Source organism: Puntigrus tetrazona, chromosome 10 (assembly GCF_018831695.1).
Source record: "Puntigrus tetrazona isolate hp1 chromosome 10, ASM1883169v1, whole genome shotgun sequence".
Taxonomy (NCBI): domain Eukaryota; kingdom Metazoa; phylum Chordata; class Actinopteri; order Cypriniformes; family Cyprinidae; genus Puntigrus; species Puntigrus tetrazona.
In genome coordinates, this window is record NC_056708.1 from 1,878,172 (window position 1) to 1,897,520 (window position 19,349).

The window sequence follows — 19,349 nt, forward strand, 5'->3', positions numbered from 1 at the left end:
ATATATATATATAGATAATGTATCATTATTATTATTGTTTCAGTTAGATATTCAGTATTAAGTTTAAAGTAATAAAAAGCATTTTTATAAATATCATGATTACGAATAAATAAAGGACATTAATCACATTTTTGGAGTGTTTTAACATGAACCTGAACCAAGCCTGACTTTCCACAAAATGGACAAATGATTTGATATATAAGGGACTGATAAAATGTGCACTTTAGCATGCATTACAGTAAATGTGTAACAACGAGTCAAAAACGTGTTTTCCCTTTCAACCCAACTACTTTTAAATAGGTTGACAGTAAAGTCGTTGACGAGCTTCGATAGCTTTGAAGGTAACTCAGTAACGCCCCCTTGAGACCCGGAGTTTGTTACCTCCGCAGGTTCGCCCAAATAAGTTTGTAAAAGAACGCGTACACTTGCATTGTACGGCAACACAGAACTGGTCCTTCTTGCCAAATCACATTGAAATTCAAAAGCTGATTTAATTAAAAATCCACCGTGAATAAGGAAAACCTTGACCTAGTGACTTAATCAGATCAGAGAATGGAGAATGGGGCGCCTGACGCCTCCGTGTCGTCCTCTAAATTGGGCTTTATGAGTTTGCATTGTGCTGTTTGTGCATGAATCTAACCCCACAACGACTCAATGAGACATTGAATGCGACACAATGCATCTCATTCAGCACCCGCTCCCTGTGTGGGAAGTGCTCTCTCTCTCTCTCTCTCTCTAACTGTCCTGAGCGGGTACCAGGCAAACAGATCCATTATACCGTCGCATCAAACATTCATTGTTATTTCAATTACTTTTGTGCACAAGATGTTTTAATCGCGTTGTTTGGAAAGTCAAAGTTTGACGAGTAAACTGCAATGGCATTGATTACGACCGAAGTCGGATTGGGATTGTTTGTTTGCCCCCTGGAATAAATCTCGCTCTAATGAACCGATATCTCCAAGGCACGATGAAAGCTTGGTAACGCGTTCCTTTAAATCGATGACTTCAAAGGTCTGGTATTCCCGTCCTGCCACCGCCACAGACGGAGGACAGACCAGTGGGCGTCTTCCAGAAAGAGCTGCACCCAACGGCAGACCATGTAAGGCCAGCCGGCGAGCCCAAAAATAAATATCAAAGATCACTGGGAGAGAGGGTGGGAGAAATGGATGCAGCAGGAGAGAAAGAAACGGAGCCTCGCAGATGTTTTCAGCTCGTCAGGAACGTGGATGCGGTCCATATGCGCTTCTGGCTGAATGTGGAGGATCACAGAGCTTTTCTGTCTGTCTGCATGCAGCACGAGCCCAGTGGAGTTAATGGGATCGCCCCACTCCTTCTGCTTCGATAGGGCCACGCGGGCCGCCTACTTCAATGTAGTTAGTCTGACCTTCCTGCAATCTCAACACTTGGCACATTAAAATAACAAAGTCCAGACGTCTGATTAACGGGAGCCGCCAACCCCTTTCAACCTTTGCACTTTTGCAACTCAGCCCAAGACATGCAATGCTGTTAATTGCTGAAAAATACGGTGCTTCGATAGAATGATGGTGACATTGAAGGGACTGTTATCCCATTAGGTGCAGTCAGTCTGCCTAAAAACTGTTGGCTAATCTTTAATTACAATATAATTTTTAATGTAACATTAAAAGCTACATACTTTCGAATGTGGCGTGTCATGCAGGTAATTCGGAGAATATCAGTTTTTGACTGCGCATTATATATTGATTTGAAAAAACGTACAAACGTAACAGCATTTTACGGTAAAATTACATTAAATGTTTACAGTTTTTCCCTGTATATAGTACAGGAACTGTAGCATTTTCTGTAGCATTTTTAAAATTTTAAATCTTTTTTTTTTACAATGTGTAGCCTATTTGATTGTATTGAAAGTGCACTTATAGTGCATACTTCAAATAAAAGCATATTTAAAAAACTAACATACTTTCAGTATACTTGCGATGATATTACTGAAATAAAATGTCGCTTAAATTTATTCAGAGATGCGGTTGACTTAAAAAGTGCACTTTGTAATAATATCAAATAAAAGTTTGACTTAAAGTACTTTTTAAATCATTATGTTTTAAGTACACTGATCTGACTAACATGAAAAAGCTCACGTAAGGTGTTTGGTGAAAATGTTATATGTTTGTTATTCATTTTAAATAAAAATATATTTAAGTACTAACTGAAGTCATTCATCATTACAAATATGTATTTAACAAGCAAGTCAATTATTGGAATTGACATTAAAAGTGTATTTTAGTTGCCATAATCCAGCAGTATGATTTCAAAAACAATATAAATAATGATGAAGTAACACATAAAGGTGCACTTAGGTCATATTTAAGTGGATTAAAAGCATTTTAAAAGTTGAAATAATTTCATCTTTTATTTACACTACAATAAATTTTCCTTCAAATGTGATTAACGTGTAAATAAATTTGTTAAAATATTACATGTACTTATGTTTTATCATTTAATAAGTACTCTTTTTAAAAGCCCTTTTCAAAGGGATTGGGGATTGATTGCTTCATGTTCAAATGATGCACTTGAAGTATGCTACAAAGGTACATAAGTAGCTAGTGTATAAATTTCGCGTAACCTGTCCTCTACAGTGTGTAGTCACATGAACTACCCAAGCAGACAACAACACACAACATCAGCTAGCATGGACGAACTTTCTTCATGTTTACTAGCACTGAACGCTATTATATCACACAAGCTATTCCATATCTCCCTTAAGCCGGCCTGAGGAAAACAGGGGCCAGGTCAGGGAGTTGTTGAACATGTTTAATGAGTTTTTATCCCCTGTATGAGGTGCTTGACACTCCCTCCTTTCGCGCGGGAAATAAATGAGCGCCTGAGGTAAACGAGAGCTCGTGCTGCCCTCTAGGGCTGAGTGCTGGAAGTACTTCATTATTTGCGAAACAAATCCTCTGTTGGTAGTTTGTCCTGCATTTCAAAATGTTAAAAGTAAAACTAAGTGTCTGTTTCTGTATGACGACACGGCACGGTATAGTGTTGAAATATTTTCAATCGCTTTTATGTAGAGTAGGCTATTTGTTTTATTTTAGGTCTCACTAAATCTTCAATTAAAACCTTTTAAAGAGGAACCAACTCGAACAAATTATGTGTTTTTGTTAAAGTATGTACACTCTTGCTTTATTGTATTTAGCTTAACCCTTTATTTTATGTACATATATATACATATACATATGCTATGTTACGTACATTACGTAGTTACGTTATTACGTCATTATATATACGGAAGTGTTCAGAGTAAAAAAGCGCATGTTGAAGAGCGCGCATTGTACAGAGATTATGTATTAAGTACAAAGTATAAAGTATATAGAATAGACACACAAAAGTCGATTTCGCTTTATCTTCATTATTGGTGCTCAAAAGTTTTGAGTGTTTGATTTGTAACGCAGCTAACTGTTAAAAGTTGGCAAAACTCTTATTTTAGTGCAGTTACGAGATAAATTATGATAAACACGTAAAGTTGATTGCATTTAGAGTTCAGTAAATAGGAAGGGATAGCGGGATTTATAGCCTGTAGGGGGCAAACAATGAGGTAAAATTCAACTCTGCTGAATGCCAGATTAAAAACTGGATAAATTGAGTTTATCAGGTATCTATACTCTACAGTATATCCTGTAGTTGTCTATCTTTTAGCATTCATTACAATAGCAACTGGCTTCATGCTGTAAGGGAAAACACAGCCAGTCAAGTTAGGTAGATTAAAAAAAAACCCAAACAAACAGTGAGCATCATTTTAAAGCATCTTTATTCTCTTTTGAACCTGTAGCATTATTTGTTACTGTTTATTTGCTACTTAAAGTGAAGTTCACTGCCTGAATGTTGCTGAAGAAGCCTGTCCATTGTAAAATAATATTAAATAAGAATATTTTTCAAGTTGACATTTTAGATCTGCTGTTGCAAAGAGGAATCATCTTTTGGGGGGAAAAAAAAAACAGATTGAGAACCCTATGCCCTGTATTAGTTTCTTGCTCATTACGCTAGTGATGTTTACTGTATTCATGTTGTGGAAAGAAACACTATCTTTTCCATTAAACTTAAAATATAATTGTGGCAAGTGACGGATTAAAAACAAAAAGGGGAAACAATTACAGGTGAGTAATATTTCTCAAACAAATCCGCTCTCTTGTTCAACCTGTAGTTTGATTTTGGAAAGGTAGCGCCCCTGTGACAAACGTAGCGTAAAATAAACTGAACTAAATAAACAGCATATCTGTCGTACTAGCCGCTGTAAAAAGCTGTCAGTCAGCCGAGGTAAAATAAACACTGGCAAACGTCAGATTAAAAATAAAAAAGCACAGCTCAATAATATTGCTAAAGAATATCCGCTTTCTATCGTTCAAGCTTTTTCAAAAACATTTGCTGGCAAGTTTGAATTGATGCTTTATATATTTTCTCATTCAAAGGGATGATAACTGACTGGATGATGCGAGAGGGACAAAAATGTGTCCTGTCTGAAATTAGCATCAGAAGATTCTGTAAAAAAAAGTTCATGGCTGTTTATAGAGTAAAGCAAGTGTCAATGCACTGAGAAAAAGTAGATACAGGATTTTTGTAATCATATTTATTGGTCATCATGCAGCATTATGTTTTTGACCACCCTTCTGTACCAATCTGTATTAAACGTGTCTCAAAGCTGTAATGTTTTTGACATAAAATATATATATATATATATATATATATATATATATATATATATATATATATATATATATATATACTATCTCAACTATATATATATATATATATATATAATTATCTCAACTCCAAAATATTACAGCTATATATATATATATATATATATATATATATATATATATATATAAAAATGATTTTATGTCCAAAATATTACAGCTTTGATATATATATATATATATATATATATATATATATATATATATATATATATATATATATATATATATATATATATAGTTGAAAAATAAAGATTTTATGTCCAAAATATTACAGCAATATTAAAAGTATCTTGGCCTGTAATTCACATTTAGATTACATAAATATTGCGTGTCCAGTGCATGGCTGAAAACAGTGGGCTGGTCGAAGATCAAACGTTTTAGACATCACGTTTTCTGAGCATGGACTGACGAGCCCGTCTCAGACGCTGATCGTCTCCTTCTCTAAACCCAAAATGCTTTTAACGCTACAAGTAGGCAGCGCCGTGCGCGCGCGTGTGCGTGCGCGTGGGCGGAGAGAGTTTGACAGCCAGACCGAAGCTCGACGCGCTCGCAGATGTCTCTGAGAGACAAACCATGACTTAATCTAATGCATTTTTAAATAACAGGCTCATTCGTTAAATATATATATATATAAAAGAAAACAAAAGGCAAGCCTCAAGGTAAGCTCTTTTTTTTTAATTCCATATTGGTTAATGCTTTGTTTGGTGTAGTTACGAGCTGACATTCACGTTCTTCGTGTAAGCTCTCGCGCGCAGCACACACACGCGCACACGCACACGCGCGCGCGCGATCATAGAGAAGATGTGCTCGTTTTGTTCATACCGTTTAACAGTAAACCGAATACGTTTATTTCGCTAAAAGGCTGAACGGGGTTTCTGTGTTTCCTAACACCAAGGGCGCTTGCTTTCATATTCTGCACTTCTACATTAACACCATCTGTTAAAAAAATCTAATGACTAACCCGCAGGGCTGCACTTTGTTCTAAGGGAAGGTGGTTTATTAGCAGAGAAGGATGTACTTCCTCAAACGCTGTTCGACGTTTGTGCCCGAGCCTCGGATACTTTGCATGTTATGCAGCCAAAAGTTTAAAGAAATGAGTGTTACATCACAGGCCTGGAAACTACATGGTCGTGTCCTCAAACGTGTTTTAATGGTCGATGCAGATAGAGAGCAGGGTGACTAAATCTTCAAATGAACACATGATTCGTTCAAAATTCACAAAAAATGCACTGTTATCAAGCCACAAGGGAGCTCGAGCGCTAAAACAACCAAAATGTAAAGGATATATACTAGTTAAGCCTCCCTGAAGGGGTGTACTGTATATTATTTCTATCATTACTCGGGTTATATGCTGATTTGCAGTGAATTCTTGCTAAAGGGGAAGTACAGAGCGACGTGAAATGTCATTTGATGGGCAGTAGTCTTTAGCATCATTATACAAATGTATTTGACCACAGTAAGCCGCTGACCAATCAGGTTAAGAGGTTTCAGAGAACCTGACCTTCATGGCAATTCAGGTGCTATAGAGCACCGCTGAGTGGTTCTTTGGCTTGTATTCTTAAGGGGAACCAATTTAAGTGCTATAGAGCACCTAATAATGTGGTTCTTTGGGGTAGTTAGGATGCTATATAGCTCCATCTTTAAATATATAGGTGCTATGTAGCACTTAAAGCTATCGGTATGAGCCAAATAACCTCTTTTATTGCTATGTTGGCGTACACTCTTAGAAATAAAGGTTATTTATTGGCCTTGATGGTTCGGGGGAACCCAAAAAATAGATTTTAAGAGCGTACAATATGATTATGCGTGTTGTATTTAAGGTACATGAGACTGTGCATGCCGTGGTGAAAACCAAATATACCAACATTTTTAAAGCTGGTATTCTGAAATTTTAATTTTTAAGTCCAGCTGAAGATGCACTGGAGTATATTCGATTGTGCTAAAATCGAAATATTGCAAAAAATCTTGTATCAACGGACCGACATTATTCAAAGATCGTTCGGTCCTCATCGGCAGTGACACTGTAACACATTTTAGGCGCAATATTAATATTTAGTAATCCAAATAAAGTTGAATTCAAATTTTTACAGATCAGTACGTCTCAGATACGTAATTAATAGCTTTGAAATATACTTAGCATGAAGTAAATGTATTTATAGTTGCCACAGCAACTATCTGAAGTGCGTTAATTGATCTCCAAAAGCTGCTTTTGTTTCCATCTCATGTCTGCGTTGGTCGCCGTCCACCATTTAATTCTGAGTCTAGTGTTGTTTTTTATACGGGTGCCCCCTGTTTACAGAGGCGCTCTGAGCGGGTCACGTGACCGCTGATGTCACGACTCGTCTCGTTTGCCTTCCCCTCACTCCACACCAAACGCAAACAGTCCTGACGCTTCTGTGCGCGAATCCAAGCCTCTCCCCGCCGATAAAGACCTATTGTTTCAATCCAGGCCGGGGCGTGAGGGTGCAACGATGATGTGATAGTTTAAGAAAAATTAGGTTATTGTGCGCTTTGTAGGATTTGTAGGAAATTTCAGCCCTGCTGATCCTGCCGTCCTGTGATTTGGCTTGCAAATATCCTTATTTCTGGCGAGCGCTTTGTTCCCCGTCTGAAAAACACGATTAGACCCTTGAGAACATCCAGGTTTTAGAACAGCTGCTCTGGAAATTTTCCATTTATGTGTCCGTCTAACCAGTTGCGGTGAAAGATTTATAGATAGGCTTTTTTAAGTCTACCCATACATATAATGTACTGGCTTGTTACCAGTCAGATTAGTTATGCAATCGTCGGGTCATGAGTTGGAATTAGGGGTCGGGAAATCTAAACCCGAGATAGCCTCGGACCATGTGGCATTTCTGAGCTTCAGTTATTTCTATAAACCTTTTAAGAACAGCAATATCGACTATGTATGCTGTTACATCTCCGAAGTCGATTGGAAAGTCACATTTAGATAACTGCGCCTTTTTTTGGTTCTCGTTATCTAAAAGCGGCGTTTCTTTAGCCGGTCTGATCCTTAAGAAGCTTGTGCCGGTTTATACGCAACTGCTTGTTTGCGACCTTACATCACCCATAACAGCTTGTGACACGCTCATTTATGTATAACACCTCACACAAGCTGCGAAAGCACTTACAAAGCAATACTTTGTAAAAAGTACTGTTGCTGTGTGCTAAGTTTCACTGGTGTTCTGAATGATTGCTAGTGGCAAAAAAAAATCTAAGAATCCCACTCCCATCACCAAAATACCTGTTGCTTAGGTGTTACTATATATATATATATATATATATATATATATATATATATATATATATATATATATGGTTGATATAACTTAGCTTTTTTCCCCTTTTCTACATGAATTTAATTTATTTTAAAAACAAGCATATCAACTATTAATAAGCAAGCAGTGACATTAATTTGACATTAATTAATAAAAGCTAGCAAACATATTTATTGCCATTTATTAGGCCCACTGATGTTTAAACTCCCCTTTTACCAAACCTTTTCTATTCTTTTCCCAGGCGTTTATTTTCGCTAAAAAAAGAAAGAAATATTTGAAAAGCAGAAATAAAGTGCCTCGCTGTTATTTAACAACAAAGTGTTATGAGGTAGTGTTATGGAGAGGATTTATTGTCCCAGTAAAATTAATAATGGCATCCATTTAAAGCAGTCACGATATTTATTTTATTATTATTATATTATTAATGTAAAGCAAAAATGTAATAAATATGTGCAAAATGTTCTGTCTAAAAAAACATGTATAATATATATTTTTAAAAATCTTTATTAGACTTGAACTTCATGATTCAAGAAATAAAAAAAAATCTGTATATCAAAATAAATAAAAATGCATTAAAAAATCATAGAAGAAGCATATCCAAGTCGTTTTGTGCATGAATTAAAATAATATATTCAAGTTAAAAACAGCAGTAGCATGCAGCGCTTTTTAGGCTGTTCCCATTCTATTTGCACTTTTATATCATTTGTTTATAATGTAATTTAAAGCACCTCATTTTAATATCCTAATAGTTAGTTATGCTCATTTCAAAATGCTGAGCAAATGTCTGAAGTTGTCCACAAATCAGGTTGCTGTTTATAATGCACAAAGTGCAATAAGGTTCAATGCTATAGCATTGTGGCCTGTATATCTGATGACCCGCAGCGCTGACACAGATACGAGCCAATCAGCGAAGCCCAGAAAACAATAGCGCCTTAAGCAATATCCTTCTTACCTCGCAGGCCATGCCTCAAGAATCAGGACTCTTACGTACTTACTTGCGATTGTTTGCTTATTTTGTGGGCAGGGTCATTGAGGACCAAGGCCGTCTTAGGAAAGATATTAGCGTGTGCTGCGAGGAGCCGCTCAGAACGGAAAACTCCAAGCCACTAGCGGCCGGCCGTGTTGGTTTGTAGCAGTTAGTGTCTCTCAGGTATGCATTTCTCATCTCTATTAGCAAGTACGGGGGTCTTGGGTTCCTTAGACATCATAGAAGGAGCTTTCATCATCAAATAATGCTTTTGCAACTGCTCTTTTTTCTTACGGCGGTTCTGGGAAACATGTTTGTGCAGTGGCTTATTAACTGTGCTCGTCGTCCGATTTGAATATCTCGCAGAGTCTGTTTTATAACATTCGTTGGCGTGTGGGCATGTGATCTGTCATTTCTGGAAGGATGGAGCCTCACGCAACTCTTGTCGTGTGTTAATGCGTGTATAAATAGCTTTAGACGCTCACTTATTCCATTTCCCTCATAAACACACGTTCTTTCCATCTTTGTTTACTTTCGCCGCTTCCTTCGCTTGTGCACTTTCTTAATGCCTTTCACTTTCGGTATCAGTCACTGACAGACCCCTGACACCTACTCATGTTCTATTTATTCTTCCCGCGCTAGACGCCTGGAGTCATTTTCGGCTGGATATGCAGCGACTCTAACGTCTGATGAACAGCAGAGCGGTTTACGAGGTAAGGAAAATGTCGAGCTGTCAGAAGAAAAAGTGCTAAATGCTCATCTTCGAGGATGCAACAGCTTGGGAAGCACACTTAAAAGGACAAGTCTTCTCCTAAATAGTGCATATCAGTACTTTATAGTAGTGCTATTGTAATTGAGATGCACAGCTAGTCGTTTAGGATATCTGTGAAAAGCGTCTTTCTGAGAGCGTAAAAGGTTTGAGTTCTGGACACAAACGTGGCCAAAGTGTTGGATACGGCTGAGAAAGTGTGTTTATGTATTTCCCAAAACATGCTAACAACTTGTCTGGGTTGTGAAAGTAAAAAAATGAAGTCATCAAAAGTTGACTAGGTGGTTGCTAGGGTGTTGCTATGGTATTTCGGATGTGTCATTTTCAATGTTTCTGTATAATTACCATCCGTGAATGCATTATAATTTTTATTTCTATTAATGTTAATATTGCTGTTTTCACTATTATGATTAATAGGCTTTATGCATTCACAAAATCTTACGGTTAGCACGAAATGAGCCCCTAACATGTTTAGTAACATTCACTCATGTAGACAAACAGCTTTTATGTTCCCTGAGGCTATTGACAGCTTCGTTTGAATAGAGCGCCGCTGTTTGAAAAGGAAAAGTATTCAATTTTGCATGTGTTTTCCCTCCTCTGTTTGCTATCAACATCCTGTCACTAAGCACAACTGCAACTATATCCTGCATCGTTCAGAAAGCTTTCAGTAACAGTCTGATGAGCCGCTTTAGAGCTGCATCTCTTGCAACTCATCAGCAGCGTTGAGTTCTACCAAGAACAGGAACAAGACCTCATTTCCTGTCTGATAATGCGCACAGAGCTTACGGATGAAGCCACCTTCGCGCGTTCTTATTTTAACAGTACTCCGCTGTTATGTTCAGCTGATCACTTTTGAGGGCTTGGGACATTCATGTAGCGATTTTTACGATAATAATTGTCATATTCACTTTAAATCATAGATGACTTCAACAGCAGACGAGACCGGAGGTGGGAGACCTCAAAAAACTGGGGGCAAAGACCACAAAAAGGTGCGTAAGAAATACTGCACCATCTGTACGTATCAACGATATATATTTAGTTTACTTCCACTTCTATTTTGACATATTCCTGGCTGAAGCAGAAAAAGTATGTAGCCTACAAACAGAGGAGTTAATGAGCTTTAATTAGTAGCCTACGTTAATGTTATCTTTATGTATTATGAATGAACGCATTGCTAACAGTTGCATTTTAAGCACTAATGTAACTCAGAAACATTCAAATGGAGCAAAACTGTTGACATACAGTGAAAGTACGGAGCTTTAAAATCAATAATAGTGTTGCGTATTTCTTCTGAAACTCAAGGAGGAAAATCTGAGGAGCAGGAGTCTTCGGCGAGCATCTCTGTGCTCATTTTCAGTGTTTTGGGAGAAATGGTTTGTGTTTTTCTGTTCTGTCCGGTTACGAGGCCTTTGTGTGCAATAGATTATTTTTGCTCAAGCCAGCATATTTTTCCGCGGCACAATGTAGCGTTTGTGCTGTGAGCTCTTTTGGGATTTAGTGGGATTTGATTTTTGCATATCCCACTCTGATTTGTCATACTTGTGGTCTGAAATGCTGTTTTCCCGCTGACTGTTATGTAACGGTGAGCACAGTATACCCGTGGGTCATGCCATGTGTGCCATACATCAGGCCCGTGATATTAGGCATATTAGGAGAATTAACGTGGCGGATGTTTGCCCGTAAAATGCAAAATGCGTACATTTGACAAAAAGTGTTTAAGGATATTTCTATTTTGTGTATGTGTCTGCAAATAGCATCTTCCACAAAAAAAAAAAAAAATACAATATAGAAATCTATAATGATTATTTTTAGATTATGCAGCATCTTATTCTCGTTACAATGTGATTTAAAAAAAAAATTAAAATTAAAAATAATAAATTCAAAGCTTATTAGTAAGTAATTATAAGCTGACTGGCTAAAATAGTTTTTATTATGTATCGAGTACTAATTTTAACCCTAGTAAAAAGTCCAATATTTAAAATACATTTATTTCATATTTATTTTCAGTGCAGTTCAAATTTATTAATGCATTTACTGATATTTTGCTTGAGACTGATGCAAACATTTCTATATATTAAGCCTTAAATGTGTTTTATTGTCACTGTCGATGAAGATTGTATATTATTGAGATAATATCATCCAAAATAAAAATATCTTTGAATGCAAATTATTGAAAGCGAATCTGAAGGAAACTTACAATATTTCCGCATTAATACAATCAGTATTTCTTGGACTTTAGGACTGTTCTGCACAATGAAAATATATTAGGTATAAAATTTGTTGACTTTAAATGTATTTGTAGTATTCTTAACCTGAAACAATTATAGCATATGTATTGTTCACTAGAGAAGTATGTAATGTACTAGTTTTTATTTTTATATTATTTGATGTTTTTTTGTGGTTTGGGGGGGTTATATTCTTCAATGCATTATGAAAATCTTATTATTATCATTTATGAGGATACATATGCAATACGACAGTAATAATAATAATACAAGTCTCCGGACACAATTAAATAGTCATCGTTTTTAAATACAAAATACAATGCAATATAATCATAATGCATTATTGTAATAGTTAAGGTCTTTGTTATCCATGCAAGTGGGGTCTTCATTATTCCAGGGTTTGTTATTATTTAATATTCAGTACTGCTAAAACTGTGGTTGCCGGGGCGTTGCTAAGTAGTTGCGATTTATTAGCTCTCGACCTCAAACGTGGTCATATGCCTCAACTTCCTTGTCTTCAGCTTCGTCTGGTGTGTTTCTAGTGCTGATAAGGATGGCGTTATCTCCGCGGAGCGATGACTGCTTTTCCTGCGCGTGTCAGTATTCGATGATCCGAGGCTGTTTTACATTCATTTTCTGCGTGCGTTTGTCTCCAGCCCACAGCCGAAGCCTTGAGAGGAGCCATCCAGCTCGGCATCGGCTACACGGTCGGCAACATGACCTCCAAACCAGACAGAGATGTTCTCATGCAAGACTTCTACGTCGTCGAGAGCGTCTTTCTCCCGAGGTATTGAGATGCAGTGTGCGGTTGCCATATACTCACTATTCAAACATCTCTGTTGTTTAAAATCTCCTGCTAAATTAATTAGTGCATCTGAATGTCTTTTGTGATTGGTTGGTCATCGGTTGATTCCTAACAATGCTAAATAGAGTCACTATAGCATTTGTAACAGCGCTATACGTTTTCTTAATAATAACGCAGCTTTTAAATATTTTTGTCTTTCAGCGAAGGCAGTAATCTGACTCCAGCTCACCATTATCCTGACTTTCGCTTTAAAAATTACGCTCCCTTGGCTTTCCGTTACTTTAGGGAGCTCTTTGGGATTAAACCAGACGATTATTTGGTAAGACCAAGAAACCACACGAGATGATGAAATGAAATCATGAAATTCTAGATGGTAAGAAGATTATTCACAGGAAATGGTGAAGAAAAAAATAGCCACATCTAAAAGATTACTTCTGAACTTTCGAAGACACGTAATAAATATACACATTATGCACACATATATCCTATGTAGACAAAAACATTTATTTAAATTACATTAAATAGCATTAATTAATTTAATTGTGTTAAATTGGACATGCTGCGAAAAAAATATTGTTAAATATAATTAATGTATTTTATTTTATAATTAATAATATTTATTTACAATTTTCTATGATATATATATATATATATATATATATATATATATATATATATATATGGTAACACTTCAGAATAGGAAAACAATCGAGATCAAGAAAATTTATTAATAGTTAGTAAGTTAGCTGGAATAAAGGACCTAAAATATGGATATTGCAATTAAATGTATGTAATAAGCTATGGGGATACAAATTAAATATTATTTTAGTAGTATTTATGTAATATTGCACATGTATTTTTATATTTCATATTCCATTTTGTTCAATAATATTCAGAAAAATTTGTATTTGTGTTACTGAAATAAATAAATAAAAGGTGTAGTAAATTTTGTACTTTGACTAATTATATATATATATATATATATATATATATATATATGTGTGTGTGTGTGTGTGTGTGTGTGTGTGTGTGTGTGTGTGTGTGTGTGTGTGTGTGTAACTGCTTAATTCAATTTTTTAAGGTTTAGATTTAGTGTGCAGTAACAGCCCTGAAACGAAACCATTAGAAATTAATCCAAACACACTTGTTTTTGTATTGTCTGCAGAATCTCCATTAATAATGCATCTTTTTTTCCCTCCGCAGTACTCTATTTGTAAAGAACCCCTGATAGAGCTGACAAACCCCGGAGCGAGCAGCTCATGGTTTTACTTAACCAGCGACGACGAGTTCATCATAAAGACCGTGCAGCACAAAGAAGCTGAATTTCTGCAGAAGCTGCTTCCAGGTTACTACATGGTGAGCCACGCAGTCAGAAGCTCATTTGTGCATTTACAGAAAACAGCTACAGCGCAATTACTTCACAGTTGTTTTATGTCCTACACATTAAAACACAATAAATATTAGGCTGGTCGGTTTAAAAATGTAGAGTATTGACTTCTGATATTCTAATCGGGTCTGTCTTTCCCGATTTCAGAATCTGAATCAGAACCCGAGGACGCTCTTACCCAAGTTTTACGGGCTGTACTGTATTCAGTGCGGCGGGGTTAATATCCGCCTGGTGGTGATGAACAACGTTCTTCCTCGCTCTCTGAAAATGCACTACAAATACGACTTAAAAGGCTCCACTTACAAACGCAGAGCGTCACGGAAGGAGCGCGCCAAACCCTCGCCGACCTTTAAAGATCTGGACTTCCAGGAGATGCACGAAGGTCTTTACTTTGATGCAGACACGTACAACGCCTTGATGAAGACTCTTCAGAGAGACTGCCGGGTGAGTCGAGAGCTGGGTGACCGCACGTCCTCTGCACGGACCTAAAAAATGCGTACTGTCAGGGTTTTTTTAATCGGACAAAATGTGACATAATGATACTGTGTATAATTCTGGCGCATCAGGGACCTGCTCTACTGTATTTCTCTTTTTCGCGCTGCTAATGTTCATTTTCAGTTTCGTGATCTGTGTAAAGCGAGCACATCGCGCAAAATTAAATTGGTTTGCCTCTAAAACGAGCAGGTTCTTCTCTGATGACATCGGTTTGACGACTTGGGCATGAGTGTGACATCATTAACCACGCCCCTCCACCTAATACGTCCAATCGATTCACGGTAGAAAAAATAAGCCACACCCTCTAATTAACTCATTCAATATTTTTCCACAAGCTTTCAGTTCACGCAGACTTTTCACTGTTGCCATGGGTTCATTTTTTCCCCAAATGAAATCATTTTAATTCTAACACTCTATTCTATTTCTATTCTAACTATTGTTTTATGTAAAAAGAAAAGAGCCTTTAACGCTATCATTCTCTTTGCTTTCTACTTAAGCAATGACCTTCTGACACAAGCAGTATCTACTCCTTTTCCGTCCTATCTACTTGTTTTCTTTTTGTTTCTCTTAAAAGCAAGCACGTATCCACCACCTTATTCCTAAATACAGAAGTAAGTAGCAAAATGAGCAGTTTTGTGCAGCTAAGAGTAACTAGACGCAAACGGGACCGATGAGTTTTTACCTTTACCTTTTATGTGAAGAATAAGGTGGATACTGTTAGGTTGTACTTTTTGGAAAAATGAAATATGATCACCCTAGTTAGTCACCCTATGTGGTTCCACAGGTGCTGGAAAGCTTTAAAATCATGGACTACAGTTTGCTGCTGGGCATCCATGTCCTGGACCGGAAGCTGAGGGGGAGAGGTGGGATTGGAGACAGCAAACGGCAGGGTGGGCAGAAGGTCCTGTACTCCACAGCCCGGGAGTCCATTCAAGGAGACGGCAAAGCAGGCGAGCCTCTCCCCGACGACGACACGTGAGTGGAGCCAAACACAAATGAAACACCAAGAAGCTGTCTTGTAAACTTTTACCACACGCCCTTTCTCCAAGAAGCTATCCTTCAAAGACCCGTCGACCAGTCTGAATATTTATGTGTACACTACTGTGCAAAATGATTGGGGTCAGAAATATGTTTTGAAAGAAATTTGTATGTTTATTAACCCTTAAGTGCATGATTGTTTCGCCAGTTTGGGTCTTTGGTGACTCGGGCCTTTATATCCAGCACGCGTGGATCTCTAACTGCTGCATTAGCAAAAAATAAAGCATATTTCGCAACCTTTCGAATCTTAAAAGGGTTCATTTTGAGCATCACTTCCACATACATATATCTGCCTCATATTCAACCCTATTCAATGACTTCACGTTCAATATTTGGATCACTGGCAGCTTGTTCACCACATCCAGCGTCAAATGAAATTTATATTTCATTGCGTATAGTGATCGCTCTGCAGTAAAGCCATTCAAACCAGTTACATTTTTGCTGATGGCATTAATTTGTTTTATGAAACATCATGTCATCGTCAAACAGGGCCACCTCAAGGAAAAAAGATGCATTGCACATCATCAGAGACGTAAATATAGTACTTTCACATTCCTCTGGAATATAGTGAGCCTATACACGTTTTTACAAAAGATTAATCCGAAAGCAGGCATTCTAGAATTTAATTCTGTTAATTTGTTTGAACTTTTAAACGCTCGCATTGGCCGTGCCATATGGTGATGAAAACATATAGTTTGCATGCATTTTTAAGCATTGTGGTTTAAAAACAATGCTGTATTTAAAATCACCCTATACCCCCAAACAGGGCGCTAACTGAAGGGACAGACATCTTTAGTGGTGTCCAGAATCGACTGCGCTCAATCAATCCCACAATGCACCACAAAAATGAGTGTACAACCCATGTGTACTCAATGGCTAGAGATGACCCATAAATCACTGTGAGAGTCAATCGCTGAATAACGCAAATATATATATATAAGACTGGAGTAATGATGCTGAAAATTCAGCTTTGGTCACAGAAATAAATGACTTTTTAATATATAATAAATATAAAATTGTAATACTGAAATAAATTCATCCTTGGTGAGACATAAAAAAATTCTCAGAATATCTAATTGGCTAAAAAAAGAAGGGTTTAATATTAAAAAGCTGAAAATATTTCCGTCGTGTTGCTAAAATATTGCCAGTATATTTTATGTCTGACTTTACATTGGTTTTCTTCTAGATTGGGTGGCATCCCTGCTAAACACAAAGATGAGAAGTTGCTGATCTTTCTGGGAATCATCGATATCCTGCAGTCCTACAGGTACGAATCACCAGACAAAAGATAATATAATTACTATTTCATTTAATATTGAACATTCATATCTTATATACAGATTCATAAAGAAGGTCGAGCACTCATGGAAGGCTCTCGTGCATGATGGCGTATGTATCTTTCTTTTTTTCGTTAAATATATCTTTATACACTTCCGTTTGGTCATTATCATGATTTATGATTTCTAGGACACAGTATCTGTCCATCGACCGAATTTCTACGCTGACAGATTCCTGAAGTTCATGGGCACCACAGTATTCAAAAAGATTCAGCGTGAGCTTGCCGCTTCTTTATTATGATCAGTGAAATAGGACGTGCTCTCACACGTTTTCCTTCTTTGTTTTTACTTTTAGCTCTGCGCGGCGCGTCCTCGAGAAGGAAGAAGAACTCCATCCAGCCGTGTAGGTCGGCCTCACAGGAAGTCCTGTCGACTTTAAAAGAAGAGAGTCAAGAAGAGAGGAGGGCGCAGAGCCTCGAAAACCTCGATGATGCAGGTGCTCATTGGCTTTGAAGAGAGCTTCACTAATGCACACATTTAAAAATGATATCTTTATTACCATAAGATGTAATATTCTGGCTTCACTTACTCATCCGTCATGCGTACTGTTATTTTTGCGAGTGTGAGTAAATAATGACGGAATTAAACCGTATGTGTGAACTAAAATTGGGAATCAATATTTTATCCCTCGTACGCTTAATTGTATTAAAGGGGTCATATTATTTTTCTTCTTCTTTAATATGCTTTAATCAAAAAAAGTGCATTTATTTTGAAGCACTGACCAGCACAAACTACTATTATAATATATATTACATATAATAATATATTAATAATATATTATAATTCATTATAGTTCATTCATTGTTGCAAAAGTGTAATAATATATTTAATAAAATCAAATACAAGTTTAAAGAAAATGTAAATAAATGAAAAACATTATATATTTACATTTATGTATATTTGTATAATTTATATAATATATAAATATATTTAATATAAAAAGCGTATTTGTCTGACATGCATGTGTATTTTTACGTACATAATAAATATACACACAGAAAACTTAATTAAGATGCATTTCATCGCAATTAACCGTCTGACAGCGCCGATATACATTTCAACTACAATACAATATTTCTGCATTAACGACTTTTTTAAAAGGCGTGCTGAAGTGTGCTTTTGTTTCCCATGCATTGTCACACATTTCTTCCATCGCTGCTTCTTTTGGACAGAAATCCGCTCGTCTCAGAAGCCCGATGTAATTCCCAGCTCCACCAGACTCAACCCGGCCGTTTCAGCCGCCACCATATCGTCCGCTTCCTCTCTAGACGATGTGAAGACCGAACCGCAAACCGATTCAGAGAACAGGTATATAAACACGCACGCTCTCCCGTTGAACAGACGCATCAGTTCAACTGAAAAGCTCTTCGTGAACTTCCTCTTGGATGCGATTGGCACACACTTTCTGGTTTGACCGATGTCACTGTTGTCTGTCCTCAGAGACGATTTTAGGACGTCCAGCTCGACTTTAGCGTTAGAGGACGCTTCAAACTCACAGGCGAGCACACCCGAGTCCGGTCTGGACGTCTACTTGGTCAGACACAGCTTCCCATTAAATGACACATGATCGCCTTCCTCTTTGTAGTCGCTCCGGATCCGTGTTTCGTTGGCTCATGTTGTTTTGTGTTTTAGTGACGGCCTCCTGACGTGGACCGGGTTCCTCCGAAGCGGACATGCTGGCGCGTTTTTGCACAAAGGATATCTCTAGCTGCTAATTCACACGGACTGAGAAAGGCCTTATGTTTGGAAGAATGGAGCGATCGCCACACTATAGTACTGCGGTGCCTTACACTGTCTGTGCACTTTGTACCCACTTACAAGCACAAGATTGTTGTATAATAATAGTTACACTCCCTTTAGACCAGAGTGCTGTAATGCACTGGCTGGTGTGCATGTTAAAGGCGTAAACCTGATTAAAGCATGTCAAATAAGTTTATTATATAATAATCCTGGTATAATTATCTTCTGAGCACTCCAGACTTGCGTGAATAATGATTTGATTTCACCTGATCATTACGGTACCAGATGTTAGTAACACTGTCTACATCACAGCTAGCGATCATGGATTGAATATTACGTCTGGTCATGTGATTTTGACGCACAATCAGAATGATGTAATGAGGGGGCGGGTGGGGCGATGTTACTTTGCGTAAAGATTTACATGGGTTTAAGATGACCATAAATCTTTAAAAACCTTTTATAAAATTTATTTAAATTTAAATGTATTTTGATTAGAGTAATATATGAATTAAACGTGCTTCGTGTAGAATGTTTATAGTTGCTATTAAATGCTGTATCTTCACAAGAATTCTCCA

At 37.2% G+C, this 19,349-nt stretch overlaps 1 protein-coding gene across 4 annotated transcripts; it reads left to right on the forward strand.

The window, feature by feature from the left end:
* The first annotated feature begins 5,234 nt into the window (after positions 1 to 5,234).
* Positions 5,235 to 19,349, forward strand: pip5k1ba (phosphatidylinositol-4-phosphate 5-kinase, type I, beta a). 4 transcript variants are annotated; one of them, XM_043250969.1, is made up of 16 exons: positions 5,236 to 5,392; positions 9,036 to 9,161; positions 9,621 to 9,691; positions 10,668 to 10,736; positions 12,629 to 12,759; positions 12,979 to 13,096; positions 13,981 to 14,133; positions 14,312 to 14,608; positions 15,444 to 15,634; positions 16,884 to 16,964; positions 17,038 to 17,086; positions 17,165 to 17,249; positions 17,330 to 17,470; positions 18,207 to 18,342; positions 18,475 to 18,568; positions 18,667 to 19,349. In XM_043250969.1, exons 3-16 carry the CDS (start codon positions 9,668 to 9,670, stop codon positions 18,667 to 18,669), a joined length of 1,572 nt encoding a protein of 523 aa, XP_043106904.1. In that variant the 5' UTR covers positions 5,236 to 5,392; positions 9,036 to 9,161; positions 9,621 to 9,667; the 3' UTR covers positions 18,670 to 19,349. The 4 variants fall into 4 exon arrangements, with proteins under 4 accessions (XP_043106903.1, XP_043106904.1, XP_043106905.1 ...); XM_043250970.1 differs by having other exon boundaries at positions 18,475 to 18,532; XM_043250967.1 differs by lacking the exon at positions 18,667 to 19,349 and having other exon boundaries at positions 18,475 to 18,660.

What these genes read in the sequence shown, in the direction of transcription:
- pip5k1ba (XM_043250968.1), top strand. Translation starts at nt 9,668, where the DNA reads ATGAACAGCAGAGCGGTTTACGAG. An exon ending in TTAAACCAGACGATTATTTG is followed by an intron (nt 13,097 to 13,980) that starts GTAAGACCAAGA and finishes TTCCCTCCGCAG; the next exon opens with TACTCTATTTGTAAAGAACC. An exon ending in AGGCTCTCGTGCATGATGGC is followed by an intron (nt 17,087 to 17,164) that starts GTATGTATCTTT and finishes TATGATTTCTAG; the next exon opens with GACACAGTATCTGTCCATCG.